This window comes from Procambarus clarkii, chromosome 43, assembly GCF_040958095.1.
Source record: "Procambarus clarkii isolate CNS0578487 chromosome 43, FALCON_Pclarkii_2.0, whole genome shotgun sequence".
In the NCBI taxonomy this organism is placed as follows: Eukaryota; Metazoa; Arthropoda; class Malacostraca; order Decapoda; family Cambaridae; genus Procambarus; species Procambarus clarkii.
This window is the reverse complement of record NC_091192.1, coordinates 22,735,233-22,761,361: the sequence shown is the minus strand read 5'-3', so window position 1 is coordinate 22,761,361 and position 26,129 is coordinate 22,735,233. Positions and strand designations below refer to the sequence as shown.

The 26,129-nt window shown below is 39.2% G+C and overlaps 1 protein-coding gene across 2 annotated transcripts in view; it reads right to left on the bottom strand.

Moving 5' to 3' along the window:
* Positions 1-1,440: 1,440 nt before the first annotated feature.
* LOC123755836 (isatin hydrolase) overlaps positions 1,441-26,129 on the bottom strand; it is a 36,479-nt gene continuing 11,790 nt past the window's right edge. For both annotated transcript variants that reach the window (XM_045738713.2, XM_045738712.2), the window contains exons 2-6: positions 22,939-23,060; positions 21,519-21,660; positions 17,506-17,570; positions 12,280-12,458; positions 1,441-2,865 (exon numbers count right to left, since the gene is read on the bottom strand). In XM_045738713.2, coding sequence (XP_045594669.2) covers positions 2,674-2,865; positions 12,280-12,458; positions 17,506-17,570; positions 21,519-21,660; positions 22,939-23,060 — 700 coding nt within the window. In that variant the 3' untranslated portion in view covers positions 1,441-2,673. The remainder of the gene's footprint in view (positions 2,866-12,279; positions 12,459-17,505; positions 17,571-21,518; positions 21,661-22,938; positions 23,061-26,129) is intronic.

The following is a 26,129-nucleotide window of genomic DNA, read 5'->3' as shown; positions in this document are numbered from 1 at the left end:
CACAGACATTAGAAAGAATTTTTTCAGTGTCATAGTAGTTAATAAATGGAATGGATTAAGTAGTGATGTGTGGAGGCAGACTCCATACACAGTTTCAAATGTAGATATGATAGAGCCCAATAGGCTCAGGAACCTGTACACCAGTTGACTGACAGTCGAGAGGCGGGACCAAAGAGTCAGAGCTCAACCCCCACAAGCACAACTAGGTAAGTATAAATAATAATCATAAGGTTCCTGAGAGGAAGAGCTATAGATGAAATGGAAAGAAAAAAAAAAGGGCATCATCGCTATGGAAGAAAAGAAGGTAGTTTTTAAACTGTACAGTATAAATCTCTGGTGTGCAGCTCACTGTTTTATTTATTTATTTATATATACTGTATAAGAGTTCTCACATTCTTGTCAAATTACTACTGTAGTACCTATATTGTTTCGGGCAGGTCCTTATTCCTAATTTTCCCCAGAATACGTCCCCCCAAATCGTTTAACTACCAGGTACATATTCACTGCTGGGTGAACAGAGGCTACAGTTAAGGATTGGCGCCCAGTCAATCCTCCCCGGCCAAAGCGCTCACAAAGTGACGAGACGAGTGCTTTATTTATTTATTTATTTATATACAAGAAGGTATACAGTATTGGGATTGTGCATTACTAATTACAATCTTGTAAAGCCACTAGTATGTGCAGAGTTTCGGGCAGGTCCTTAATCTAAGAAAATTTTAAGTAGGTAAATACTTGCAAAATTTATAAAAAATGATAACGGTTACAAAGCAAGAAAAAAAAATAAAAGATGAGAGAAAATTGTAGGTATATTAAAGCACATAGGTAGCTTTACCATTGCACCACGGAGACTGCACGGATTCTTTTATAAACACATGGAGACCTCATCTTCAGAACGACATAGGTACATTCGAGAAAATACAACACCAGGCAAGAATTATTATCCCAGAATTAAGACCTGTAGACTCTCATATCAGGATCGGCTGAAGGCCACAGGGCTAACAACACTGCAAGTTAACCATGATAGGGCTGATCTCATTAAAACTTTTTAAAATAGTTTACTGAAAAATTTGGAGGATATTGATCCAGACAACTTCCTTAAAATTTCCCATAATTCATTGTGTTTTACTGCAAGCAGAGCAGTAAAGAACAGCAGTAAAACAAGCAAAATTGAAAAATGTTAACAGGTACATTATAAGAAAATATTAACAAGATTGGTAGGTACATTACAGTAAAATTGATTGAGGATTGATTAGGTACCAATCCTTAACTGTTTACCTTTGTTCACCCAACAGTAATTGGATACCTGGTTGTAAACCAATTGGCAAGTCATGTACTAGGGAAAGACTTACCCTATAGAAATGGAAAGGGAAAGCTCAAAGCCAGCTAACATGAGTCAGAAGTTCTCATTTTGTACGCACCTGTGTGAAAAAAAACAAAACGACTTTTTGTCCCTGACAATGGGATCCATAATATATATTTCTTCCAAGGAATACAATGTTTACCGATTTTAAAAATACAACTTTCAACAATGGAGGTAGATCACAGAGCAGAAAGACATCTCTAAATATTACGACAGTTCAGAGAAATAAAATATTATGCTTGCTTCAGATCCTACACCAATAATGAGATTTTATTGACAGACTCTTCAGAATCTTATGTTAAATCTTTGTAACATTAATGTAAAATGTATCCAATAAATAATATTAAATATTACAGATCATAAATACTGCATTTAAGAATGTTTTTAAAATACATTACTATATTTGGGCATAACCTAGCTTTACAAAGCTATAGTTCACTCATTACTTTTAGCTTTTTATCAAAGCAATAGTCTACTGTATGCAATACAGTAACTTTTCATACATCAAATGTACAAAACCTTCAGACGAGTTTACCTAGGGAAAAAGAGGAAGGAGAGATCGTTAAGGACCAGCAGCAAAAAAAAAAAAAAAAAAAAAAAAAAAAAAAAAAAAAAAAAAAAACAAACCATAGTGCTTAAAAAACACTGACCTGGGAACACCTTCATACTTTTGATGAATGTCAGAAAGCAGTACCAAGCCTCACCTTTATAAACATGTGACAAAGGAGAAAGCTTTGAAGATAAAGTAGGATACTGTGATGAAGGCCAAAAGAATGCAGCAATTGAGCTAAAATATTGTACCTCATATACAACTTAAACTTTAGCTTTTCATGCTATATTCTTTAGCTATAATCACATCTTACATGGAAAGTAAAATTGAAATGGCATTTTTGTAAAGGTTTTATTTTTTTTTTTGGGTGAAAGTTGGTCATATCTGTGTTTACATGCTGGTCAAATCTGCACAGCAAGTTCCCTGCCCATTGCTTGCAGTCATATTTTGTCCAGCATCTTAAGGTACAACTGGTCAGGTACATTTGTATAATATTGTATCTGGGGATGATTATATGCCCCAACCAGTTTTAAATTAAAAAAAAATGTACTGTACGTATATTATATACAGTATCATTGAATACAGGTAATTCCAAGACCTTAAAAAAGTAGGCACATGACATTTTAATACCAAATGCAAGTAAACATTGCATAGCAATGTAGTTGAGATAAGCATTACAGTATTCCACATGGAAGTAATGTCCTGTGCTTGCTATGAGACAACCACATGTCCTGTAAAAAATTAACAGTTGAGAACAACCTGACTACAAGCTTTGCAGATATCTACAGACTAACAAGAAAACAGTGGCTGTAAAGTGCAGTAGAGACATGGGTGCACTGGCATGTGAAGTGGAATTGGCATCAGGAAGGGTTGCTATGATGCGTACAGGTGCACCACTGCCCCCCCGAATCTTCATGGGCATAACAATTACTTGGAATCCAGTGGTCGGTAACTTCTGTTGAAGAAAGAATTATTATCGGTTAAAATTTCTACAACAATTTGAAAAATTTAAAATTTCTGAAATGAGGAATTGATATACTAAACATAATACCTGTAGTATATAGGATCTGAAATATTAAATATAATATGGGTTCGTTGCAGACTTTACAAAAGTCATTGATAGTAAAGGCTATTTGACCAACGACCCGAAAGCACTCGCAATGGGAAGAGAACACCAATGTTTGAAGCAACCAGGTAAAAAAGGATGTGGTACTGGAAGCAGTTTTAACAAGCTTTCCTCGTCTACTCCCCTTCATTTGAGCAGGGTACAGTAGGGAATCGACACTGTTGTTTAGGGAACATGTAATTGTTTCCGCAGAAGGTGTCCAGCAGGGAGACCCACTTGCCCCTTTCCTTTTCTGCATGGCGGTAAAGAGGTCACAATCAGGTTGACCAGCAAACTCAACATCTGGTTCCTGGACAGTGGCACCCCTGGCAGGGACACAAGAGTCCCTTCTAGGGGATCTACATCTAGTGAAATCTAAGGGAGGGGAATTAGGACTCGCCCTAAATCCATCAAAGTGTGAAATCATCTCATTTAGCGAACCAATCATAGATGCAGTACGAACCATGTTGCCAGGAGCCCCAGTGATTGCTCCCGCCAACAGTGTGCTGCTAGGGGCACCTCTGGGCTCGAGTGTCATTGAGGTAATCCTTGAAGAAAAGCTGAACGACCTGAGGAAGATGGAGGGAAGACTAATAGCTTTAGATTGACTCTAGATTGACTCTTTAGATTGACTCTGACCCTCGCATTTGGTATTAAAATGTCATGTGCCTACTTTTTTAAGGTCTTGGAATTACCTGTATTCAATGATACTGTATATATATGCACGCTCGAACGCTCATCCGCTCCTGACGACCCTGCTCCCCCTCCAACTTTATCAGCTGCTCCTTGAGCCCACAACATCCCTAACATGATGTAACAACCCCAGAAGGCAGCTAAGTACCCAGTGACCTAAATGTGACCGAAATATTCGACAAAACCTAACCTACTACCTCATCTCGACCTCATTAGTGTTGCTCCCTGGAGGAAGCTAACCTGACATTTGCTGCTGCCATATCAACAAGTCTACCCCATCTGCTGCATACATCTCTGCTGCTACCATGCTAAACAATTCTAAGCTCGGCAAGGCCGTAAAGAATGATAGCACACCTATCAGGATGAACCCAACCAGCCAAGCTATCAACAGGAATAATGCGGCTGTCTCCCCCTTAGGGGCTACCGGGGGGAGTACCGACCCTCCCTGCATCAACAATAACAAACCTTCCCAGCTGATTGAAGCGTCGTCACTGACTCGAGCCTTACAACAGTTATGTAACCATATGGAGCAACTTAAACGAGCTGCCTCCCCATGTACTGACTTTAAGCGTCCCGCTGATAATCCATGGCTCAGATTATTGACTCAAATACATGATGACCAAAAGTCTATAATCCGAGAGCAGTCGGACCTGATAATGAAGCTTCAGAGTGATGCTTTGGCAATGCACAAGGCTAACCAAGATCTGTCTGCCAGAGTCGGCCACCTCGAACATGAATTAAGCTCTCTTCGGATCTCAGTTACTAACTTTAAACCAGCAGAAACCTCTAAGAAGCAAGAAGAGATGTTACAAAAGTTAGAGAACCACTTTAACTCCCTACAACAGCAACACACTGCAACCCAAGACGAATCAGACCAACTTAAGCTCCTTGATTCTGTCATCATCTCATCACAGGATTTTCCCCATGAAACTGACAGAGAAGACTGTACTGCCATCGTGATCCAGGAATTGCGTACTAAGTTGAATTATTCAATCGAAGCAAGAGACATTAAGTCAGCTTATAGAGTGGGTACCAAATCATCTGGTGCAAACAACAGAAGGATACGCGTGAAGTTAGATAGCTGCTCCCGCAAGTCAGACCTTATCACTGCTGCAGTCGCTAGGAAATCCAAGGTTTATGTGAACGAATGTCTTACCAGATTCAGACAAAATCTCTTATTTAAACTACGTGGAATTCGCAATAGATCCACTGCTATTAAACATTGTTTTGTGCGCGATGGTAAAATAATAGCTAGGAAGACTGACTCTGGAAAAACTTATGTCATAACCACTGAAGCACACCTCACTTCTTTCCTGGATGACTGTGGGATATCAGCTGAATAACCAGAACATAATTTGTAGTCTCACATACAACCAAAGTGTACTTAAGCTCTGCCTTTCCTTTCCAAAGGTGTTTATTTTTATTTTTATTTTAATTTTTACTTTATTTTTTGTTTGTCATCTTTGCCTGTTTTATACTCTTAATTATTTGTTCTTAGTTAATCCCCTTGTCACTAAACCTAGGGCTTTTTATTACCCTGTTAATTAACCATTACTAAGCTAATTATCTTCAAGATCATTTTTTTTTTTATGATTATTATTTTTCTTATTATTTTTTATTTTACATTTATATTGTCAGTCTCTACTGATTTTTTGTGTTTTATTTTATGTAACTTCTGTGTCCTCCCTGGCTATCTATTGGATCTTTATTTTACTTCTAAATTGTTACTATTTTATTGTATCTGCTCTTATTCTTGTGTTTTGCTTTATCGTGTATCTTGTATCGTGATCCCTCTGCATCTCTATGCACACTGATATTGATCCTGATCAAAATCTTCTGTCTCATATCTATACCAACCAGCACATTGATCATCATTATTGTAAGTATTTCACAGCACACCAGGCTAAAAACAAACTCCAAAATAGCACCTGTCTATCAGTTTACAACCAAAATGTTAGATCACTTGGTAAACATTTTGACGATTTAAATGCACTACTCACAGCACTAGGTACTAACCTATCGTTCATTATTTTAACAGAAACTTGGCTAAATAAAGACTATACCCAACTCTACAACTTAGCTGGTTATAAAGCCATTCATAACTGTAGGCCTAATAAAAAAGGTGGTGGCACAGCTATATATTACAGAGATACATTTATCTGCAACAGTGTTATTAGTGACAGAGATGACTACTGTGAATATACTTTTGCTCAGTTTACAATTAAATCCCTTAAATCCTCTTTGACTATTGGAGCCATCTATAGATTTCCCAATACTAACATAGCTTTTTTCTCAGACAACCTAAGGAATCTTATTATAAACAACAATCTCAACAAAAACCACATCATTCTGGGAGGAGACTTTAATATTGACCTGGGTCAACAAAACTGCTCTCAAGTTGACTATTTCCTTAACAGCATGAACTCCTGTATGCTAATCCCCACTATCACCAAACCTACCCGAGTCACTCAAACATCAGCCACTACCTTGGACCACATATGGACAAACATAACAGCTCCCCTTGTATCTGGTATAATCTACGACAGAACAACTGACCACTATCCTACCTCTCTCATAGCGAACATGGACATAACACCACCAAAAAGCAAGAAACTTTCATTTAGGCTACACAGTGAATCAGCTTTAGACAATCTTACAGAGGCACTTCACAATATTAACTGGGATTCTGAATTCAATAATACCCATGATATAAATTCATTAGCTAACCTCTTCCTCTCCAAAACTCTAAGCCTCTACAACCTTCATTGTCCCCTTCTTACAAAGCAAGTAACTGACAAAAGATTAAACAATCCATGGCTCACAAGTGGCATTCTCAACTCAATCAACAAGAAACATGAATATGAAAAGAAAGTTAGGATTGGCCTAGTTTCAAAGGAAGTAGCTAAAAGGTACTCATCAATGCTTACCAGTATCATAAGAAAGGCAAAACTTGCATATTATGTGAATAGATTCAATGAAGCAAAAGGCAACATGAAAAACACTTGGAAAACTATCTCTAGTATCCTAGGAACTAAACAACACTCACATAACCAAATAAAACTCTACAAGGATGGGGATATACCGTCAACTGATTTAGAAATGGCAAATGAATTTAATAGTTTCTTTTCATCGGTTGGTGCTAATCTTGCCAGTAAAATCCCACAGACTCAGACACATATTAACACATATCTCTCAGGCAGCTATCCAAACTCTTTTCTCCTTTCACCAGTCAGCCCGACAGATGTTGTGTCCATCATACACTCTCTAAAAACCAAGGCAGGGAACACCAGTGAAATTCCGTCCATTGTGTACAAAAGAGCCTCCCATGCCTTTGCCCCACCCATAGCACTACTGTTCAACAAATCTATAGAGTGTCACACCTTCCCTGATATCCTCAAAAAAGCAAGAGTACCGCCAGTCCATAAAGGAGGCAGTCCGGCGGACATAAACAATTACAGACCAATATCAAATCTACCCATTCTATCAAAAATATTTGAAAAAATTATTTACAAACAGCTCTATTCCTACCTCGTAAAATTCGACATACTCAGCCCCTGCCAGTTTGGCTTCCGGTCCCAAAAGAGTACCAATGATGCAATCATTAGTCTCCTTGACATTATCTACTCAGCCCTTGACAAAAATGAGTTTCCGATTGGACTCTTCATTGACCTAAGAAAAGCCTTTGATACTGTTAATCACAACTACCTCTTACTTAAACTCCAGCATTATGGAATCCGAGGCCTTGCCCTTGACTACATCCGATCCTATCTTAGTGACAGACACCAATATGTAACCATCAATGATACAACTTCTTCCACTCTACCAATTACCGTTGGAGTGCCACAGGGCAGCATCTTAGGACCTCTTCTATTTCTTATATATATAAACGATCTGCCTAATGTCTCTAATATTCTCAAACCTATATTGTTTGCTGACGATACTACCCTTATCTATTCAAACCTCAACCCACATACACTAAATAATGTTGTGAATAATGAATTAAAAAAAGTCCACTTATGGATGTCAACGAACAAACTAACATTAAACATCGAAAAGACTTACTACATCTTATTTGGAAGCAAATCATCAAATGCAATTCAGCTACAGATAGACAACATTAACATCAGTAATAAAAATGATGGCAAGTTTCTTGGCCTATTCCTAGACAAGAGACTCAACTTCAGCACCCACATTCAACACATAACTAAGAAAGTCTCTAAGACAGTTGGTATACTCTCCAAAATCAGATATTATGTTCCTAACTCTGCTCTCCTCTCACTATATTATGCACTAATCTACCCCTATCTTAATTATGGTATCTGTGCATGGGGGTCTACCACTGCAAACCACCTTAAGCCCATCATCACACAGCAAAAATCTGCTATCAGAATAATAACTAACTCTGCTTTCAGACAACACTCAGCTCCCTTGTTTAAATCTCTAAACTTGCTAAATATTAACTCCCTCCACACATTCTCTTGTGTCAACTACATTTACAAAACCCTGTTCTTAAATGCAAACCATGCTCTGAAACTCTCCCTGGACAGATGTAATAGGACCCATTATCACCACACCAGAAATAAATATCTCTTTGATATCCCCAGGGTCAAACTTAATCTGTGTAAACACTCTATGCAAATTAAGGGACCTAGTCTATGGAACTCACTCCCTAGTGAATTGAAAAACTGTAAAACTTTTGCCTTATTTAAAAGCAAAACCAAAAAGTACCTAACTTCATCTATTTAGTTTCCTACACTGAGCTTTAAATTTGCTCTGTACCTAGTGGTACCCAATCTCATAATTTTTATGTAATATCAAACAACCTTATCATTGTGTTCATTGCTGTCTTCTTTTATGTGCTAGCCATATGCTGTATTGTGACTACCAATTTTAGTCAACTACCATTCAAGCTGTCATTGCAATCAATCTTATATTGTTTCTGCTGTATTGTGCCTACCAATTTGTTGTCAACTACCATTTTAAGCTGTCATTGCAATCAATCATAGCTACCTATGTGCTTTAATATACTGTACCTATAATTTTCTCTCATCTTTTTTTTTTTCATTCCATGTAATCTGTTATCATTTTTTTGTCTATAAATTTTGCAAGTATTTACCTCCTTAAAATTTTCTTAGATTAAGGACCTGCCCGAAACGCTGCACGTGCTAGTGGCTTTACAAGACTGTAATTACCATAATTGTATCCTCACATTCCTTATGTACATTCTTGTATATGCATAAATAAATAAATAAATAAATAAATAGATGCCCATGATGCTTAGTACCTCCTCACAAGGTGCCTGGCATTGCCCAGGCTTACCTATTTCCTGAGGTGTGCTCCCTCCTTCGACAGTCCCTGCAAGATGACCAACCAGTTTACCAACCTCCAACCAACCAACTCTCTCAACCAGTTTAAGATGAAAACTAAGTACTTCCTAATTAACTCCATGTAACCTACCTCACCCCTAAATGTCAACCCATGTCTTATTCTTTTTAAACAATGCTGTTTGTTGACCAACTTGTATATTGGCTATTTTCTACCATGTTTCCCTCTTTTTATCTTATTTTTTTTCTTTCAATCAAATTTATACATTAAGCTCAATTACTATTAAGTTTTAGTCTAAGTTTTTTCTTCCACACCATGCATGAAATGCCATGTGTATTAGTGGCTTTAGGTATTTGTATGTACTAGCTCTGTCTATAAATAATCAGAATGTTTGTAACTCTGCATCTGTGTATGTACTTTTCCCAATTAAAATATTATTATTATTATTATACCAATGGGACCAAGCAACGCTCCCAGTTAGATTCAGGGGTATTGGTATTTACAAGGTGACACAGTTAGCATTGCTGGCATCATTCTTATCCTTGACCTGTGCTACAGGTGAATTAGTGAATGAAATACTACCAGAATACCTAAGAGACTCCATTGGGATTCATGATCCCAAATTGGTGGATGGAGTCGGCTACTGGGACAATCTTGCCAACTCTCACCCTCAACAAACTTTTCAAAACGTCTGCAAACAGGCCAAATGGGATAGCCCTATAGTGGAGAACATTGCCACAGCATTGCTGGAGGCAGCTTCTGGGAAGGACAAAGCTCGCCTCCTAGCTGCGCAAGCTCCCCATGCCAGGGACTTCCTGTTGGCTGTCTCTAATTCCGCCTTGGGCACCCAACTAGACCATCAGGCCCTCAGTATTGGTGTTGCCCTGTGCCTTGCCACCCCTATCTCCATCAAACGCCAGTGTATCTGTGGCTATGAATCGACAGACCAATATGGCAGCCATGGTCTCATCTGTCGTAGGTCACCCGGAAAGATTGCCAGACATGAAGCAGTCAATGAGAAGTGTGAAGAATCATCAAGAGAAGTTTGGCTACAGGTGGGTGTCCAGCACAAAGGAAACATCAGTTGTGCAGACCTGATAGCAGTCACAAATGGCCAGATGGAGTCACCCTGCAGCCATGGAGGGATGGTAGACAGGTTGTATGGGGTGCGTTGCTGAGCCACAGCAACCTTCCCATGTCTCCCAGTCCTTGCCACTATTCCCCCCCTCCCCCATCCCCCTCATCTTCCCCACCATTCCCCACTACCCTGTCGTCCCCACCATTCTCCATTCCCCTGTCCCCTCGTCCTCATCATTCCCAACTGCCCCGTTCCCTCGTCCTCCCCACCATTACCCACTTCCCTGTCCCCTTCGTCATCCTCACCATCCCCCACTCCCATCCCCTCATCCTCCTCACCATCCCCCACTCTCATCCCCTCATCCTCCTCACCATTCCCCACTCCCTCGTCTGATGCATTCCCAAATGATCTGATGTTCCCATCAGAAAATTGGGAACATTAAATGATCTGATGTTCCCATCACTGAAATATAAGAAAAACAGTTAAAAAAACAAAATGAAAAACAATGAAAAAAAAAATACAAATGAAATGAACGGTATGGTAAACAACACAGCTCAATTCCAACGAAATGTCACACAAAATAATTAAATCAAAATGAAAATATATCGAAATCTATGAGAATTCAATTTATCAATGCAGTCTGAAACATGGAAATGGAATCGTAACATATTTAGTATAGCGTGTGTTGCTCTTACATACAACAGATGGCGCTGTTTCTTAAAAAAAAAAGAATGTTTTTACCTGTCACAGGTGTGGCATCTATACTTATACAGTATTTACGAAATGAACGGTATGGTAAACAACACGGCTCAATTCCAACGCAATGTCACACAAAATAATTAAATTGAAATGAAACTAAATAAAAATCTATGAAAATTCAATTTATCAATGCAAATCGGAAACACTGAAATGGAATCGTAACATAGTATAGTGTGTGTTGCTCTTACGTCCAACAGATGGCACTGTTTTTCAGAAAAAGCATGTTTTTTTCCTGTCACAGGTGAGCCATGTATATAGTATGTATATAATACTATATACATAGGCTGTTACTGGGTTGTAATAGAACCCATGAGCACCACACCAGAAACAAATACCGTTTTGATATTCCAAGAGTATGACTTAATCAAACTAGAAATGCTCTACAAATCAAGGGACCCAGAATATGGAATGACCTTCCCAACCATGTTAAAGACTGTACCTCTCTCAACCAGTTTAAGATAAAAACTAAGCACTACCTAATAAATTCCCTGTAACCTACCTTACCCCTATATTGTCAACCCATGTCTTATTTTTTAAACAACACTGTTTGTCGACCTAATTGTATTTGTGCTGCTTTTTCTGCCATGTTCCCCCCCTTTTTTATTTTTATTTGTTCTCAACACATTTTATACTTTAATCTCAAATAGTATTAAGTTTTAGTCTTTAATGTTTTTCCTGCCCGAAACGCTTTGCGTAATAGTGGCTTTAGGCATTGTATGTACTAGCTCTATCTATAATTTATAAATTTTTGTATAACCTCTTGTATGTATGTACTTTACCTGAATAAACATTTATTTATTTATTTATTATAAAAATACGCGCCAATTCGAATGCAATGTAGTGTCAAAATTTCAAACCAATCGGTAAAGAGGATTCGAAGATTTCCCTCACATGAAAACACATGAAGAAACAGTTTAAAAAAAAAATGTTTTTTCCCCATCACAGATGTGACATCTATATAGCATGTATATAAAAACACGCTTGGATGCGAATGGAACGTTATGTGAAAATTTCAAAGAAATCGGTGAAGAAATTTTGGAGATTAGCGATTTTGAGCAAACGAACATTTACATTATTTATATAGATATATACACATACTGTACATATATATATATACATACTGTACATATATATATACACATACTGTACATATATATATACACATACTGTACATATATATATACACATACTGTACATATATATATACACATACTGTACATATATATATACACATACTGTACATATATATATACACATACTGTACATATATATATACACATACTGTACATATATATATATACACACACACAAATATACACATACTGTATATACAAACAAAAAATTTCATACTAAAATTTTAATATACCAGTAATACAACTGAAAAGACTATGTTGATATATATTGTATACCTCCAAGTTTGCAACATTCTCCAAGCCATAAATGTTAGCTGTGAAGAGTTCAACATGCGAGGTGAAGAGTGTAGACGGCCCATTGTCGAGAGAAGGTGTATCCAGCCCTACGCCAAAGACCCGACGTCCTGTTGCAGCTTCATATCCTGTTAGTAGCTGTGCAGCTCCTGGGTTGATGCCTGCAACAATAAGCAACATTTAGTAGTATGTGGACATTTGGAATAAGGTCAAGAGAAGTGAGTAAGTAATTATCAAAAGAAGGTTCCAAACCGGGAAGGCTATGTAGCACCATCAAATACGCATAATAATCAGAGGGTGCTAAATGTTGCCAAGGATGCCAATACGAGAACAGAAACGCATAAGGTGAGCTATATCAAAAGTATCCGATTTACCAAGAATTCTATCGAGGGACAAGTGACCACGAGGGACGGTCGGAAAGCAAGACACACGCTCGTCCTGGAAGTCGGGACATTCAAGGAGGATATGCACAACTGTAAGAGGGACAATGCAATTTGGACAAAAAGGAGCAGGGCAGCACTCCATTAAGTGACAGTGAGTTAAGCGAGTATGGCCAATACGCAACTTTGCTAGGGCCATTTCCCTTCGCCGGTTACGGTGGCAGGAGGAAGGCCACAGGGACACACTACGCTTAGGAGCACGCAGTTTGTTACCAACTACAGAAGACCAACAACCCTGCCAACGGGCAAGGGTGGAGGAATGAATAACCGGGTAAAAGTCGGAATAAGGAATACCTTTACGGGAGATGGGACAAGAGCGGATAGCGTCTCTAGCGGCAGCATCCGCATGCTCATTTAAAGAAACACCAATATGACTGGGAACCCAGCAAAACTCTACGGATTTAAATTTACTAAAGGTAACCAGTTACTCAACCAGTTTAAGGTAAAAACGAAGTACTACCTAATAAATTCCCTGTAACCTACTTTACCCCTCTATTGTCAACCCATGTCTGTTTTCAAAAAAACGACGCTGTTTGTCGACCTAATTGTTATTTGTGCTGCTTTTTCAGCCATGTTCCCCCCTTTTTTGTCTTTATTTTTATTTGTTCTCAACACATTTTATTCTTTATACTCAATTAGTATTAAGTTTTAGTCATTAATGTTTTTCCTGCCCGAAATGCTTTGCGTAATAGTGGCTTTAGGCATTGTATATACTAGCTCTATCTATAAATCGATCAAATTTTGGAAAATCTCTTGTATGTATGTACCTTACCTCAATAAACATTTTATTTATTTTTATTCTTTTTATAAGAAACAGCCAATGTTGAATCTCAACGACCACCGGAAGGACAGGATTAAAGGACCCTAGAGCCATGAGGGCACTACGAGAGTCAACTACCACCACAAAGGAGGATTGACAACGAGAAAGCAGGAGATGGAGAGCATAGAGAATAGCATAAAGTTCAGCTGTGAAGATGCTAGTCTCAGAAGGGAGGCGACACATACAAGTGTGGTCAGGAAAAACAACAGAGTAGCCCACACCGTTCGCAGACTTAGACCCATCGGTGAAGATGGAAACGGAGCGGGAGTGCGAAGAAAAGTGCTCAAGGAAAAGGCGTTTCAGAACCATACGAGGGGTAAAAGCTTTAGTGATGTGGGTCAAGGATGTACAAAACTTTGGAAGGGGGATTCTCCATGGGGGCAAGGAAGGAACAATACGAGGAGAAACATTAGAAATACGAACTGAAAGAGAATCCTGTAAGCGAGATAGCCAGACAGAAAGAGGGAGGTGGTGAAGAGGAACAGGAACTACTAGAGGGGTAAAAGTCAAAACACGACAGAGGCAAGAGGAAGGATGTTGTACAGACCGCACAAGATAGCAAAGACAGTAGCAATCATGGCGGTCCCAGAGAGACAGGAAGCTAGTGTCAACATACAAGCTGAGGACGGGAGTCGAACGAAAGGCACCAGAGCAGAGGCGCAACCCAGTATGGTGCAAAGCATCAAGACAGCGAAAAGTAGAAGCAGCAGCAGATGAGTAAACAGGGCAACCATAATCGAGTTTAGACTGGACCAGAGAAGAATGTAAAGAGAGGAGCGTGCGCCTATCCGCCCCCAAGAAGTATGGGACAAAACCTTAAGGAGGGTAAGGGACTTAGAGCATTCAACTCAGAGGTATGAGAGATGGGGTGACCAAGACAAACGAGTGTCAAAGATTAACCCCGAAAGCTTAGCAGAATCCCTGTACACAAGGGGATGACCATAAAGCGACAAAGACGGACGAAGAACGACATGCTTCTGAATAAAAGTCATAGCACAAGTCTTTGACGTAGAGAACTTGAAGCCATGATCGGTGGCCCAGGACACGGCATCGATCGCAAGTTGAAGCCGCCGTTGAAGGGGAGGCGAATCACCACCCCAAAAGATCAAGAGAAATTATTAAAAATCTGAGTTGTATGTTAAGAATCTCCTCTAAGATTTGGGTTTATTGCATAGCTATTCTTGAACCTTGCAACTACTTTTCAAGAGCCAAGGTAAGGTAATTATGAGGAGAGAACACTAGGCCACTATTACTAGATGGTTTTCAAGAGAGAAAAATTATGTATGTTTAAAATACATGCCCTGCAAATATTCTTTACATTAAGTTCCTAATGTACATAAACAATATCAATAACAATAGAATGAGTAACCTGAATAATACAAGTTCAACACACTAGATGACAAAACATTTCTGGGGATAAAAAACTGTACCTAGGTCTTTGCATTATTAAATATTGAAGATATGTGGAAAAAAATATATGAGGTCATGCAAACACTAAATGAATATTTTACATCAAGGGTCACATTAGAAAGGTTAGATGACATCCCATCACCCACACAAATGTTTGAAGGAGGGGGAGGAAAATGAATTTAGGGATATACCCATAACATGCAAAATAATTAGGAAGAACATTGACAAACTAAAAGACTCAAAAGCCTCGGGTGTGGATGGAATCTAATACAAATTCTTAAAGGGACTGGCAGAAGAACTATGCCTACTGCTGAAAGTACTTTCACAAAATCTCTGGACCAAGAGGTAGTCCCCCTAGATTGGAAATAGGCAAATGTCACCCTTATGGCCGATCAGCTTGACATAACATATCTGCAAGCTCATGGAGAGAATCCTTAGGGAGGGAATCATTCACCATCTTCCAGTGAACAATCTTGTACAATCGACACATAGGTTTGTTAAAAACAGATCCAGCCTTATAAACCTGCTCACATTTTTGGAAATGGTAACCAGCTACTGAGACAAAGGACTTACGGTTGATGTAATATACAGTACATGTATTTTGCTAAACCCTTTGCTAAGGTACCAAATGCTAGACTGGCAAGGAAATTACAGGCCCATGGAATAAATGTTAAAATATTAGAATGGATAAAACAATGGTTGAAAGAAAGAAAACAAAGGGTCATGATGTCCGGATCAACATCCTCCAACTTGTTCAGTATTTTAAGTTTCAATGAGATCAACCCTGTCATGCCTGGTTTGCAGTGTTAGCCCTGTGGCCCTCAACCATTCCTGATACAAGAGATGACTTAGCTCTGGAATGACTGACTGTGTAACCTAAAGGTAAGTTTCTTAATGAACAAATCCACAAGGGCCGTGATGTGGATTCGAACCTCGTCGTAGTAGGTCGCTAGACTGTCGTAGCTCAGTCGATTAAGGCAGCATCTGGGAATGCTCCTGGATGTAGGTTCGAATCCTCGTCATGGCCCTTGTGGATTTGTTCATTTGATGCATCACGCTATTATGATTTCTGTGTGTAATGTAAGTTTCTTGGTATCCGAGGGTGTTATGTCCACGTTTGCCGAGAGGAAGGTAGGATAGTGATCGATTGTTCTATCAGTAATTATACCAGAGGCAGGGGGGGGGGCTGTTATGTTAGTCCATATATGGTCCAGAGTTGTAACAGATGCTTGAGTAATTCGTGTGGGCTTGGTAATTGTAGGAATTAGCATACTGGAGTTCATGCTGTTTTGGAAGTACAGTATTCAACTTGGGGGCTATTTTATTGACAAAGCTCAATGTTGAAGTCACCTCCTAGGATGATGTGATTTTTGTTGGGTTTTGTTTTTTATGATTAGGTTCCTTATATTATCTGAGAATGAATGAATTAGAAAGAGTATTCCTAAGATACTCTTGTATCTCTTAGGAATAAAAGTACTGTACCTCATTCTTTTATCAAATCTAAAAGCACTATTAATGCATGCTTTTCTGGACTAATAAGACTTGGCATCAAAATATTTAGTATTTGGTGAGAATGACCAGGCAGTGTAGTGTGAGCACCACACACACACACACACGATCTAGGAGTTGATATCACACCAAACCTGTCTCCTGAAGCCCACATAAAGAGAATAACGTCTGCGGCATATGCGAGGCTGGCTAACATCAGAACGGCGTTCAGGAACCTGTGTAAGGAATCATTCAGAATCTTGTACACCACATATGTAAGACCAATCCTGGAGTATGCGGCCCCAGCATGGAGCCCGTACCTTGTCAAGCACAAGACGAAGCTGGAAAAAGTCCAAAGGTATGCTACTAGACTAGTCCCAGAACTAAGAGGCATGAGTTATGAGGAAAGGCTGCGGGAAATGCACCTCACGACACTGGAAGACAGAAGAGTAAGGGGGGACATGATCACAACCTACAAAATCCTCAGGGGAATCGACCGGGTAAACAAGGATGAACTTTTCAACACTGGTGGGACGCGAACAAGGGGACACAGGTGGAAGCTGAGTACCCAAATGAGCCACAGAGACGTTAGAAAGAACTTTTTCAGTGTCAGAGTAGTTAGCAAATGGAATGCATTAGGAAGTGATGTGGTGGAGGCTGACTCCATTCACAGTTTCAAATGTAGATATGATAGAGCCCAATAGGCTCAGGAATCTGTACACCAGTTGATTGACGGTTGAGAGGCGGGACCAAAGAGCCAGAGCTCAACCCCCGCAAGCACAATTAGGTGAGTACAATTAGGTGAGTACACACACACAAAAAAAAAAAAAAAAAAAAAAAAAAAAAAAAAAAAAAAAAAAAAATCAATGAAGAGAAGTATCTTCTTACTTTCCAACATGAGAGGTTGCATATAATTACATTAAAGATACAAAAAAACATGAAAATAATTGTATTCTTATTCTAGGTTTTGGTATAGGATAAATACATTTTTAATATCCTCAAACAGGAATTTTACTTATGTAAAATTTAACACTAATACTAAAGCCCTACCTGGGAAGATGAGGTTGCTTGTATCATTAGTGTCAGTGCCAAAATATGCCGTTTTATTACCATATCTGGAAAATAATGCATTTATATTAAAAATTACTGGCATTAGTTAATTACAGTAAATGAAGCTTAATTTAGCAGTTATTGGTCTCAGATATCATATCAATAAAAGAAAAAAATATACCTATTTGGTATTTGTATTTACAGCACAGAATCTTTTAATTCCCTGCACTTGAAACAGAAGCAGCCTGCCCTTAGGTTTATTGTGGTCCCATCCTGACCCAACTACTGACCCTCCCCAGGATGCATACAACAATGGTTAGTTGCCCAACTCCTTGATACCTATAATTGCTAGATGAACAGAGGCATCAGGTGAGAGAAAATATGCCCAACCATTTATGCACCATCCGGGGAGTGAATCCAGGTCCTTCGATTGAGAGCCGAGGACATAAGACTACTGTGCTGCAGGACCAAAAAACCAAAAATACTTTTCATTTGAGACTGAAAATAGCATTTCTTAATTACAGTGGTACCTCGGAATGCGAGTGTCTTTGTATGCGAGTTTTTCGGAAGACGAGCAGGATTTACTCCAAAAATATGTCTCGGAAGGCGAGGGTTACCTCGGGACGCGAGTTTGTTGATACGTGTACAGGCCGACTGGCGCGTGGTGGCATGGCGATCGCGCCTCAGTTTACCAGTGTCTCGTGTCCAGTGACTATCCCACCTGAATTCTTCACAAGGATTTACAGTTTTTTATCGGTTTTTTGGCCATCTGAGCATAAAAGTTGTCATTATATATCTTGCCATGGGTCTCAAGAAAGCCATTGGTAAGGTTCAACCTAAGAAAATAGCTGTGAGTAGAGGCAGTAGAGGATGTCCCTTCTTGATTAAGAAAATGTGTGAAGTATGGGAAGAACTGCAAAGTTTTGTTGAAAAAACTCACCCAGATAAAGCTGTAGGAGGCCGTTGCATTGACCTTTTAAATGATAATGTGATGTCTTACTACAGACAAGTGTTAAAATGTAGGGAAAAACAAGTGTCATTAGACAAATTCTTAGTAAAACAATCAAGTCCTAGTGGTATGCAGGCAAAATGTGCCAGTGTGTGCATACCAGTGAAGTCCTCACTGCCTGATGTGATAATGGAAGGGGACTCCCCTTCCAAACAGTAACTCCTCTCTTCCTCCCACCTCCTCACCATCTTCCATACGCCTACAGCATTCAACAGCAAGGTAAGTAATAACTTGAACATAGTTTTGTAGGTTTATTTAGATGAATTAGGTATAAAAAATTAGTTTGATGTGGGGTTTTTGGGGTAGTAGGAACGGATTAATTCATTTCCCTTTATTTCTTATGGGGAAATTAGCTTCGGAATGCGAGTTTTCGGAATACGAGGCGTCTCCAGGAACCAATTAAACTCTTAAACTGAGGTATGCCTGTATTTCATCCAGTGCCTATTTATTCAATACTTATAATCATATGAATTACTGAACTGCTCTTCTGTCTTCACAAATAATCCAATAGTTTTTACTACTGTATAAGAGAGAGCCATTACTCCACCACTTATAACTACAGTACCTCAACTCACACCCGAGAGGACTGATTTATTAAAGAAAGGATTCTTATACTGTATTAGAAACCGAATTAAATATAGTGTTGCAAGAGGACTCTTAGCACATCTATATATAAATTAATGTACACTGCACAACAAAAATGAACTTTAAAACTTAATATCTATGGATATATTAACACTGATATATTTATTGTTTACATCTTATGCACACTAATTACTGTATACAAAAAAAGCCTAAATCAAGTGTCGGTGATATTGCCAACAATACAAGATAATTCTTCACCCACAGGGTGAAAACCCATAGAATCTCTTACCCACTGAAGCCATTAATACCAACGCTGTGCTTCAATTCAAAATACAACAGCAAAAAATCCTCAGGAATAATAAGGAAATAAACACAATTTTTTTTTTTTTCAAATTATCCATTAAAAGAAAGAACTTACATTCTTCTATACACTATCTCTTCTTGTATAGCCTACTCAATCATTTCATGTAGCAAGTAAAATATCCACTTTCCTTATACAGGTATAACTCAGCCTCCTGACACTATTTCCTTCCTCTCTAAAAGGTCCCCTGCACTGCACAACTATTACATGTTGAATGATGACTAAAGCTCAAGAAGCCATAAATAAACAGGAAAAGGTGAAACGGCATGCTACAAAATATCTTCTGGGGCTGAAAAACAAGACTTACGAGGAGAGACTAGAGGCGTTAAACATGCCAAAACTAGAAGATAAAAGTAAAAGACGGATATGATCACAGCTTACAAAATACTAAAAGCAATCAACCAAATTGACAGAGGAATTCCTGAAACTAACAACTTCATGAACAAGAGGACACAGATTCAAGCTAAGGAAACAAAGGTGGCAAAAAAATGTCAGTTTTGTTTTACAGAGTGGGTGACAGTTTGAACAAGTTAAGTGAGAAGGCAGTGGAGGCCAAAACTGTCAGTAGTTTCAAAGCGTTATACGACAAAGAGTACTCGGAAGACGGGACACCATAAGCGTAGCTCTCATCCTGTAACTACACTTGGGTAATTACCATGAATTGGTGCCCATGATTTTCTCAAAGATGGTGTCTGATCACTAGAGACCTGAAGAACAGGATGCAAGACCCTTGTACTTATGGGAATTTTAAATCTTATGCTAGGCCAGATGTAGATCAGATCTTTCTATGGGCTACAGAAAATAATATGGTGTTTAACGAAGATAAGTTCCAGCTCATGCACTATGGAAAAAATGAAAATATAAAAACGGAAACCACGTACAAAACTCAGGCAAATCATAACATAGAACGTAAAGGCAATGTAAAGGATCTGGGTGTACTCATGTCGGAAGACCTTACCTTTAAAGAACACAATAAAGTATCCGTCACAACTGCAAGAAAAATGACAGGTTGGATAACAAGAACTTTTCACACTAGAGATGCTATACCGATGATGACACTTTTCAAAACGCTTGTGCTCTCTAGAGTGGAGTACTGCTGCACAATGACAGCCCCTTTCAAAGCTGGAGAAATTGCTGACCTGGAGAGCGTGCAGAGATCCTTTACTGCTAGAATCCACTCAGTAAAACACCTAAACTATTGGGACCGACTAAAGAGTCTAAATCTGTACTCCCTTGAGCGCAGGCGGGAGAGATACATAATAATTTACACATGGAAAATATTAGAGGGGCTGGTCCCAAACCTGCACACAGAAATAACATCACATGAGACCAGAAGACATGGCAGGATGTGCAGAATACCCCTGTTGAAAAGCGGAGGTGCAACAGGTACTCAGAGAGAACTCTATCAACATCAGAGGCCCGAGACTGTTCAACACGCTTCTGCTACACATAAGGTTCATAACTGGCAATCCCCTCAGAGTGTTCAAGAGAGAACTGGATAAGCACCTCCAAAGGATACCTGATCAACCAGGCTGTGACTCATATGTCAGGCTGCGAGCAGCCGCGTCCAACAGCCTGGTTGATCAGTCCAGCAACCAGGAGGCCTGGTCGACGACCGGGTCGCGGGGACACTAAGCCCCGGAAGCACCTCAAGGTAACCTCAAGGTAAGGTAGGCCTAAAAAGCAACCTTGGTTGTTATGCGCACCATCGATAAAACAACTCTGGTTGTTATGCAGTTGAAAGGTTAACCATTGAAGACCCTTTTCTTCCTCCAAATACTTCACCTCGGCCATCTCAGCTCTTTGACAGTCTAACACAAGAGCAATTAGACTACCAATTTGCTCATGAAGAACTCTAGAATACAAAGTGAAACACCTTGAAAGAGACTAATATGGTTTTAAAAGATAAGTACTTTCTTGGTTCTTCAAAAGTATATGAGCATTTTGAATTTGTCAGCTCTCAAACATTTTCTTTATTTCCTTTCCTTAATATTAACCATTGATTTCCCAGCACCCAAAGACACTTTTCTCCTCTCGGTATCCTCTTTAAACACTCACCGTTTTCCCCAGCCAGTCCTCACAAAGAGGATAACACCGTCAGGAAGAGGACCATGTTCATCCATCCATGTCATCAGGTCATCAGAGGTTAGTTCAGCAACTGGATTATTTTCTACTTTATCTTGTATATCTACTACCACACCTATTAAAATAAAATAAACAATTATAATATGCTTGAAATGCTTTTCATGAAATAAATAATGTTATTTTTTTCTCTATAAATATAGCACAAGCTTTGTTAAATGTGTTAGTTTGAAATATGAAGCAGGCTTACAAAGATTGGCCACTAATATTAAGCTTTCTTAAACCTAGGATAGATGAAATACTTTTAGTGTGACTAGATTAACAAATATTAAAATTAGAACAATGGCATTACATGTACTTTGTGTCATACATTAGCTAGGATTACAGACTATTAAAAGAAAACAACAAATCTGAAAAACTGGTTTATATGGATAGAGCACACATTGTTTGCTTACACTACCTGTCAGTCTCTTACTTGCTTGGCTCATGATCACATACTGTAACATTAGATACAGTAATTTCAGTATAATGTATTACTTTCCCTTTAACTTTATTACAAATTTAAAGCAATCAAACTTGTAACTAGTGTAAAACACAACAAATTTACATTGCTTTGCCTATAGAACAATGTAGTTGAGCTCTTGAACCCATTAAGTGACTGAGTCTTTCATGTTAAGTTAAAAGTAACCAAAACTGTGAATACATTGTTGTATATTATAACAGATTCTGTCACCAGCTCATTAAAGCTGTGACTTGCTAAGCTAACAAAAATGTTGGGTTCAGTACAAGAGCCTATCATTTACCTCTGTAATCTTTTCCACTACCATTTACAAAAATGGACATGGGGCACACAATATATTAACTAACCTAACTGTAGATCTGCAACCATGAGTATGGTAAGCAATCACAAGAATATTAGAAGATACAAGGGGAAGATAATTGAAAAATTTTCCGAACTGGAAAAGATCATCAGGGCAAATGGGGGACCTTTGACAAGCTGCCAACTTCTTGTCCTTGTCGAGGTCACTATTGTTAGTGGCCATCAGGTAAATTCAGGTAAAATGCTAAGGTGTCATCATGATGGAATATGAAAAATGTATAAGGAAGTGTGACAGTTCTACATGGGCTTAACAGCTGGAATTTTAGCCCAGCTGTTAGCAATACTTAACTGTTGACAAGTGTAATATTTATGGTACAATTTGTTGGTTAAAAGAAGCACTGGAAGTAAGTGACAATATTACAAGATATTACAGGACATTTAGCTGGAAATGTACAATATCCTTGTAAATTGTATGCACCTTTATGGCAGAAAATACAAGTAATTAACACTGCTAATATTGAATGTACAGTGGCAGTCTGATATAACTGATGTTTATTTGTGTGGATAAGCTCTGACCTTGTCCCATGAAGTGAGTGATGGGAATTTGGTCAATAGACCACTTGCCCTCGGCAAAGTGCGAGGGAGCGTCCATGTGAGTGCCAGCGTGCTCAGACATGCAGAAGCTGTATGACTCATACCTGAAGGCCAAAGAGAACGTTGATGAAAGTGCTTAATATAGAATAAAAACTGAAATTAAACAACATACTAAAACTTTATTATCATCCTTTAACAGTACTGTACTTTAACTCACTTGTGCAGTTCAATGCATTATACAATTTTTAATTAAACATTTCACACGAAACCCTCCTGAAATGTACTTTAGTACATTTCAGTACATTTGAAATGTACTTAAATGTTTCTTACTTTCTGTAATCTAAAGCACTTAATGTTAATATAAAGAATAATCATTTTGCATGGTGACTAAATAAGAATTATTTACAGTACATATATGGTTTTACAACCTTTACTGTACTCACTGTTGCTGATTTTTTATATTATATAGTGTATACAGTACAGTATTGTAAGCCTATATGGATTTTTATACATTCTTGAGACTTTATGAAAAGAAGCAGAGACAATTTATCTTACTAACAACAAGAGTGTGGAAATATTCAGCACACATTTTCAATGCTCCCAAAAGTCTTAAAACATCCGAGGGTAATACTCGACACACTTCGCCGATGTCACCCATTCAAGAAACTTTTTTTTTTTTTTTTTTTTAAGATATATACAAGAGTTGTTACATTCTTGTACAGCCACTAGTACGCGTAGAGTTTCGGGCAGGTCCCTGGAATACGATCCCCTGCCGCGAAGAATCGTTATGAATCGAATCCTTCTTGATTCTACTCTGTGACTTTGGGAGAATAAAGTTATAACCACCAAAGACATCTGGAAAAGTAATTAGAAATTCTGTTATTGCATATGTTTGTTACCTTTAATGTCTTCTAGATCTGTTCAGTCATTACAGTTTTTGAAGAGTTATCAGGGTCCTGTAGTATGATGGTCTAGATCTTCGGCTCACAATTGAGGGAACCGGGTTCAAACCCCAGTTAGGTACTCAACCAATCTGAATTGGTTGGGTATGTTTCCTTTTGCCTGATGCCTCTCTTCACCTAGCAGTTAAATAGGTACTTGGAAGTTAGGAAACCCAAGAGGCATTGTCTTGGGTAAGAGATTAGATGGCCTAGAGGGGTCTCAATACACCAGGTTTCCTGTCCCCAATAACAGGTATTATTCCTGTGGTCAAAAACCCATAAATAGTAATTGCTTTCTGAGGATCTGTTCAGTCTTCATGCTCAAACAATCATAGGTTAAGTCTACAGCAAGTGTCAAAAAGGCTTTGGCAAGTGTCTGGGGGAGTTTAGGATAAGCACCATGGGAAAGCCACATCTCAAGCAAGCACCAGGCAAGTGCCAGGGAAGTTAGGCGTGTCAGGGAGGTATCAAGTGAGCCCAAGAAGTTTCAAGTGATTTAAAGTAGAATCAATTAGTTAATGCAACTGCTTTGGTGTTAGGTTGGCTTAAGGTTGCCAAGTGACATTGTCATAATAATTAATAATAATAATAATAATAATAATAATAATTAATAATAATAATTTATTTATATACAAGAAGATACATTGGGTTGTGACAGTAAATTACATTGGTGTTCTCACATTCTTGCAAAGCCACTAATGTGCATAGTGTTTTGGGCAGGGAATTAACTTAATTCATTGTGTGAGGGAACAGGCAGCCAATTTATACATACAGTACAGTACACGTTATGCTTATATTGAGCCCCTGCCAGAGCCGAATTACTGACCCTTTCCAGGATGCAACCCCACAAGCTGACTAACTCATGCATATCTATTTACTGCTAGGTGGACAGGGGCATTCAGTGATAGGAAAGACTCTCAACCATTTCTGTTCCGCCCGGGATTTGAACAGGGAATTTTTTATTGCGAGTCGAGAACGAACCCAACTGTACTACCAGGACTCTATTTATTTGGGAAGGTGCCTGCCACTCGGGCACAGCAGTGGAAAGGAATCTGTCCCTCGGGAAATGGCAGTGGGAATGTATCTGCCCCTCATGCACAACAGCAGGAAGGTGTCTGCCCCTCGGGCATGGTAGTGGGAAGGTGCCTGTCCCTTGGGCACGGCAGTAGGCAAATGCCTGTCCCTCAAGCATGGCAGCATGAAGGTGCCAGTTTTGACTTCAGTAGTGAGAAAGTGGCAGTCAGGCAGTTGTAATAGTTGATAATATTAATAATTATTATATATTTAGGTAAAAGTGCATACATACAAAATGAGTTATAAACAGAATGTTGAATTTTGAGACAGAGTTAGTAGTACTATGCCTAAGGCTACTAATACGTACAGTGCATTAGTGGCTTTAGTGCCAAGTGTCGGGCAAGTGTCTCATATGCTTCATAGTTATTACAAACAAGAGAAAAAGATAGTACAGTAGTAGTCTCATTCTTGAAGCAGGATAAAGTGCCAGTCTCATATGTAGGAGAAAGTGATAGTCTAAAACTAGCAGGTGAAAGTGATGGCCTCAGACAAGCAGGTGAAAGCGACAGCCTCGGACACGCAGGTAGAAAGTGACAGCCTCGGACACGCAGGTAGAAAGTGACAGCCTCGGACACGCAGGTAGAAAGTGACAGCCTCGGACACGCAGGTAGAAAGCGACAGCCTTGGACACGCAGGTAGAAAGCGACAGCCTCGGACACGCAGGTAGAAAGTGACAGCCTCGGACACGCAGGTAGAAAGTGACAGCCTCGGACACGCAGGTAGAAAGTGACAGCCTCGGACACGCAGGTAGAAAGTGACAGCCTCGGACACGCAGGTAGAAAGTGACAGCCTCGGACACGCAGGTAGAAAGTGACAGCCTCGGACACGCAGGTAGAAAGTGACAGCCCCCAGACACGCAGGAGAAAGTGACAGCCCCCAGACAAGCAGGTTGAAAGTGACAGCCTCAGACAAGCAGGTGAAAGTGACAGCCTCAGACAAGCAGGTGAAAGTGACAGCCTCAGACAAGCAGGTAGAAAGTGACAGCCTCAGACAAGCAGGTAGAAAGTGACAGCCTCAGACAAGCAGGTAGAAAGTGACAGCCTCAGACAAGCAGGTAGAAAGTGACAGCCTCAGACAAGCAGGTAGAAAGTGACAGCCTCAGACAAGCAGATTGAAAGAGACAGCCTCAGACACACAGGAGAAAGTGACAGCCTCAGA